This window comes from Fukomys damarensis, unplaced genomic scaffold (genome assembly GCF_012274545.1).
Source record: "Fukomys damarensis isolate Sample0158 unplaced genomic scaffold, DMR_v1.0_HiC HiC_scaffold_22, whole genome shotgun sequence".
Lineage (NCBI taxonomy): Eukaryota > Metazoa > Chordata > Mammalia > Rodentia > Bathyergidae > Fukomys > Fukomys damarensis.
In genome coordinates, this window is record NW_022900934.1 from 26642502 (window position 1) to 26648174 (window position 5673).

At 54.2% G+C, this 5673-nt stretch overlaps 2 protein-coding genes across 2 annotated transcripts in view; one reads left to right on the forward strand and one right to left on the reverse strand.

Moving 5' to 3' along the window:
• Positions 1 to 2011: 2011 nt before the first annotated feature.
• Positions 2012 to 3411, reverse strand: Id1 (inhibitor of DNA binding 1, HLH protein). The gene is made up of 2 exons (XM_010628484.3): positions 2665 to 3411; positions 2012 to 2446 (listed from the first exon to the last, which is right to left on the reverse strand). Exons 1-2 carry the CDS (start codon positions 3076 to 3078, stop codon positions 2405 to 2407), a joined length of 456 nt encoding a protein of 151 aa, XP_010626786.1. The 5' UTR covers positions 3079 to 3411; the 3' UTR covers positions 2012 to 2404.
• Positions 3106 to 5673, forward strand: part of LOC104865145 — a 17974-nt gene continuing 15406 nt past the window's right edge. Inside the window, exons 1-2 of the mRNA XM_033767106.1 lie at positions 3106 to 3110; positions 3308 to 3493. Coding sequence (XP_033622997.1) covers positions 3106 to 3110; positions 3308 to 3493 — 191 coding nt within the window. The remainder of the gene's footprint in view (positions 3111 to 3307; positions 3494 to 5673) is intronic.

The following is a 5673-nucleotide window of genomic DNA, read 5'->3' on the forward strand; positions in this document are numbered from 1 at the left end:
GGCGCTGTTTGTCTAGTGCGGCCGTGCCAAAGACGGCGGGCCCCAGACAGCCAGGCGCCTCCGTACACCTGGGGATGCTCAGGTTAAATAGCTCCGCATTCCTCGGGCCCAGCTGATGGAAACGCTCCCAGGCCGCCGCCGAGCAGGCCTCCAGATGGGCTGGGCCCGGGCCAAAGGGGAAGAGAAGGAAACGTGGAATCCAGAGAGCGCCTGAATGGCGGGGGGAGGTGGCCAGGCCTCTGAAGCCCCTTCTTCGGCTGGAAGGAGGCCCCGCGGTCCGGGAGCCCCGTGGGTGGGCTTGGGGGGCGCGCGTGTGCCTCCCGGACACCCCAAGGACACACAACCACAAATAATAATTTATAACTATCAAGCTGTACGTGCCAGGCACTGTGCTGAATGCTTTACTCAGTTGATCTATTCTGGACACCTCTGTAAGGTTAGCACTGTAAAACAGCTGCCGGATAAGAAGGGGATGGCAGAGAAATTAATTTACCTACAGATACTGTGCTCTTTGATATAGTTCATAAAATCCTACAGGGTGATTGCTCAGTATATAATCATTTTAAATTTACTTCTTTTTTGTTATTCCCTCTCTGAGCTTGTTTCTGCTGTTGTAAAACTTACCTTTACCCTCAGAGGGATCCATGAAATCTTCTCCTAAGGGGTGGAGCACAAAGCCAGACTGGGTCCTGGCTGCCATTTGTTTTAGTTTGTTTATTGACAAGATGTATAAATAGTCTTTATCTTTTCTGGGTCAAATTTGTACCTTTTCCAGAACTTGGTTTCTCCATGTGTATATGGGAGTTGACCTGGCAGGGATACTGGGGCTGGGGGCGGGGCAGAGCCTAACAATTGCCTAGGGAGTTAGTATACTTGAACTTCTGAGGAAGGGTTTGCCTAAATGGTTGCCCTATACCCTTAACCTGGACTTGCAGAGGCCCAGGAATGCCAAGCAAAGTACAGGGTAATTATACACATACAGCGCCCCCAAGACACAAACATTCATCAACGGAGACCCAGGCACAGATGCCCATGGTGCATTTGGAGGAAATGCATAAACCCAAACAGCTGAAGGTTGCAGTTATCTGTAGAACACATGTGCTCACATTTGCCCTTCAACATACTCCCCAGCCACATCCTGATTCACATCCCCAGGCCTGCAGAGGAGCAATGACCCAGCCCCCTGGTGGGAAGGGTTATGTTTGCTGTTGTCACACACACAAGCCCAGGCAACTTGCGCACTCTTGTGAGCATAAACCACATATCCAGGAATAGGCCTTTGCCAATGACACCTTTTTTCTGCTCAGGAGGTGGGGACAGGACTGGCTTGCTCCTCAGAGCCCACACAGTAGCCCCAGGGGGCAGCCTGGTTCCAGTGGTTGGCAAAGTCAGGCTAGGGTGAGGGGGCTGAGTCCAGACCCAGAGCAGGTGGCCTGGCAGCTGTGCACAGCCTGGCCCTGCCAACTTGATCACCCACTTGGACAGGCTTGGAGCCCAGGGCAGCCTGCTGGCATCAGGGAAAGGTGGCCTGCTTAGGGAGACCTCCTACTGGGGAACAGGGCCACAGGAGCTCTGCTTCAGAGGAGTGTGGTCCCAGGCAGTTCCCTTTCAGTGGGTCTCACTTCCCCAAGGTAGCAAGGAGGCAGATGGTCCAGTGACCAGGTCCTCTGACATAAATATCCTCAACTCAGAGGGGGCCTCAGCAGGTTCATCTGCATTTTAACAACCTCCCCAGGTGATCCAGGAGGCCCAGTGACCACTTTTTTGAGACCCTAGAGGTCTAGAGGATTTAAGTTTATGACTCTGGGGAGCAGGGAAATGGCCATGGATGGGGGAAAAGAATAGACTTTAAAGACACCGGAAACACTCATTCAGGTCGGTTAAGGGAGACTGTCCAGATGTGGCCCTCCAGGCCCCCTCCTCCCAGCACCAGCTGCGAAAAGGGTCAGGGGTCAATCACCACCCCCTCCCCTCAATCCAAGAAGTCACTGCAACTTTACCACCGTCTAAAGTATTTGTTTAATAACAACAACAGAAAAACCACCCCCACAGAACTATTGTAAAACAATATTCTCAGTCGGTGATCATTGTAATATACAATACAAAACAATTTCCTCAGAAATCTGAGAAGCACCAAACGTGACCATTTTTTAAAAGTCTGCTTTTCAAAAAATAGAAACACACGGGGAACCCCTCCCAAAGTCTCTGCCGAAGGGAGGTGTTGGGAGTATCGCCTTTCCCTCCTCAGTCCCCTAACTGTGGGCTGGATCCAGCTAAGGACCCAAGGCCCGCCGGTCTATCCTGTTTTCCCCAGCTCCGTGAAGAGGCGCTTGCGGGGACCGAGAACACTTATTCCTCCAGCCTCCCGGAGGGCCGGGGTCCACTGGTCCCAGAGGGCGACACTTCAGCGACACAAGATGCGATCGTCAGCCGGAACACATGCTGTCTGTGAAAATGAGAGGAGCATGATGCAGGTTGGTGAGGGCGAGACTACGGCGCAGCAGGTGACCCCCCACTCCCCTCCAGGAGACCCCTCTGAGGGAGGGCCTCGCTATGTAGGTGCCAGAAAGGATGGAGGCACATGTACTACAATCCCCCTCCCTGCCACCACCCCAGTTTCCCCATCGGTAGAATGATCTCGAGCTCCAGCTAGTAGGGCCTCACCTCTGCCGCCAAGGCGCTGATTTCGCCATTGAGGGTGCTGAGCGGAGCCCGGACCGGCAGCCCCCGTCCCCCTGGGGTTCCGACTTCGGATTCCGAGTTCAGCTCCAACTGCAGGTCCCTGATGTAGTCGATGACGTGCTGCAGGATCTCTACCTTGCTCACTTTGCGGTTCTGGGGCAGAGTGGGCACCAGCTCCTTGAGGCGCGAATAGCAGCCGTTCATGTCATAGAGCAGCACGTTCACCTGCTGCTCGTCCAACAAGGAGGGCAGGCGCGTCCCCGCGCAGCGCGAGATGGCCACGCTCTGCTCGGAGAGGCAGCGCACCACCTCGCCCGCGCCGCCCGCCGCCTTGCTGGCCTTCAGCGCGCAACTGGGGCCCGCGGCGGGAGCGGTGCTGCCACTGGCGACCTTCATGACTCTGGCGAAACGGTAAGACCCGCGATGGAGTGAGGAGGCTGGCGCCGAGCGCTAAACGCGGGTGAGAAAGTCAGAGGAAGAGAGTAGAATGCGGGAGCGAAACCCCCGGAGCCAGTATTTTATAGGGACACCCCCGGGGGCGGGCTCAAGCGTTCAAAAGCAGCCAATACGAGGCGTGGAGGCGTGGTCTCGTGTTCTCCTGGGTCCCGCCCCCTCGTTCAACTAGTGCACCCTCGCGTTGGTGGAAAGGTGACCGAGTTTTAAGACAGATTGAGGGCGCGAGGCAGAGCGGCCACTGGAGACGAGGGCGTCTTGGGAGGAGGCAGGGAGGCCAAACCGGTACTGCAGACAACGCAGACACCTGGGAACGGTCCTGTGTTCACTTTCTCGCCTCTCCCGCTCCATTGTATAGGTGAGAGAAACTGAGGCCTGGACAGAGAAGCGGCTGCTTTTGGGTCGTCCAGAGAACCCAAGACAGCCCAGGCTTTCCAGATCCTCTTGGAAGATAACCTCTCGGATTCTGGTCTCCAAATAGCAGGGCCGAATTTTAAAGCGGGATTTCGTTTACCCTCAACTCCCGGGGCTGGACTTCCCCACTCCCCAGGGACGCTGCTGTGAATACTCCTGGGACCGGGAACGCCTAGCCAGTTTCCTTGAGGTGGGAGCAGTTAATTAGGGAGATTCAGCTAGGGGTTGCGTCTCTGGGACCTGAATTAGCTGCAATGCGCGCGGTTGAGTGAGGTTGCAGGCCCCTGCAAAAATTTGTCAAATCTGGGCTGGGGATTTAGCTCAGTGGTTCTGCCACCTACCTCGCTAAGCGCCAAGGTCCCAGGTTCGATCCCCGTACCAAAACCAAACAAAAGTCTGCCAAAACTGCAGCAACTAGTGATTTTTAATTTTTCTCCCTTTTTTTGCTTGGATTTTTTTCCCCCTTAAAGGCCCCGAAGCAGGGTCTCCGAGGGCTCCGCAGCTGCGGAGATCGAGCCTCCCCCCTCCTTTCCCGGGCGGGTCTGTGTCAGCGTCTGAACAAGCGGCTCAGACCGTTAGACGCCAGGCCCGTGACGTCACCCATTCATAAAACCCGGACGGGCTGTCAGCCTGGCGCCGCGCGGGCGGTCGCCATGGAGACGGCAAACTGGGCTGGAGCGTTCCAGCTCCCCCCTCTTGTCACCTGCAGACCCCGGGCGGGAGGCCTGGGAATGCGTGCCTTGTGGGTGCGGTCGCTGGGCAAGGGTCACCTTACCTCCCCGCCCCACACCTGCGAACTTCCCCCAACCAGCCCCACAGCTTGGGCCACCTGGGAGGTTTTCTCTTTGCCTTCCTAATCTAATCCCCCGAACTCCCCTCGGGCTTGGGGTAAGAGGCCTGAGCTGCATCCTTTGGTCCTGTTGGATGAATTTAGGTGAGTCTCCAGCTTGCTCCAAGCAAGCTCTGCTGTTTAGAATCTGTCTGGTTTCGATAGCGATCACAAATGTAACCATTTGTCACTTCCTCACTTCATGCCAGCACTGTGCAAGTTTGCACAACTTTCTTGGTATAGAAAGGAGGAAACTGAGGCTTTAGCAAAGCCTCCGAAGTCCTCAGGCATGGTGGTGTACTCCTGTAATTCCTATTTCTCTGGAGGCTGAGACAGGAGGATCGAAAATTTGAGTCCTGCCTGGACAGTTTGGCAAGATCCTGTTTCAAATTTTTAAAAAGTGTGTGTGGGGTAGAGAGTTGGGCATATAGTTCCGTGACGGAGCTCCCTGGGCTCAAACCCCAGTGTGGGGAGGGTGGAGCCTTCCAGGAGCCAGAGAAGTTGTACAGTTGCATGGGACATTACTGTAATGCAGCAACTTGATGCCTAAGGTAGAGAGTGACTCCAAATGCCCTAGACATTCACCTAGACGTTTCACCAGGCAGTGAAACTGAGGCTTAAGCCTCATGGTCACCCTGATAAACAGGGTTAAAATACTATGCTAATCTAGGAGAGGGTGACATTATACTCCTACTTTGCTCTAGCACTTAATCCACAGGGTAGCAGCAAGGTTCCCTTTTCCCACAGATGTTTAGGGGAGGGAACAATAAACCAGCCCTCTGACTCCATCTCAGGAAACCAGGAAAACTAATCAGTGAGTCCTGCTTCAAAGGAGAGAGACATCATCAATTAATTAGCTGGACTCCTCATCCCCTGACCAACACACCCCTAGATGCTTCCCACTTCCAAGGCCTTGGTTGAAAGAACATTATGCTGCTCCAAAGAACTGCTGAAGGACTGGAAAGACAAGAGTCAACCAGGGGAAATTGGGATATTAATTCATTACCAAGTGTTTATACAATGACCCAGCAATTCTACCGGCTGCAGTCAATTTCAGGGAAAGCTACTGCAGAGACAAGACACAGATGTGTGCCCAAGGGTGTTCAGTGCTGTACTGACGCAAGAGGGAAAGTCGGAAATAACTTAAATGACCCTCAACAGTGGCATTATAGAAACTGTGAGTGACCCATCAGTGCCTGGCATGGCTGTGCAGCAGGTGACCAGTGTGGCTCTGAGTATGAAAGTCCTCTGTTGGGCTGAGAGTGTAACTCAGTGGTAGAGCACTTGCCTTTTTT

Coding starts and splice junctions, on each gene's coding strand:
- Id1 (XM_010628484.3), bottom strand. CDS start 3,078: ATGAAGGTCGCCAGTGGCAGCACCGCTCCCGCCGCGGGCCCCAGTTGC. Junction 2,447..2,664: donor TCAGCGCCTTGGCGGCAGAG/GTGAGGCCCTAC, acceptor TCATTTTCACAG/ACAGCATGTGTTCCGGCTGA.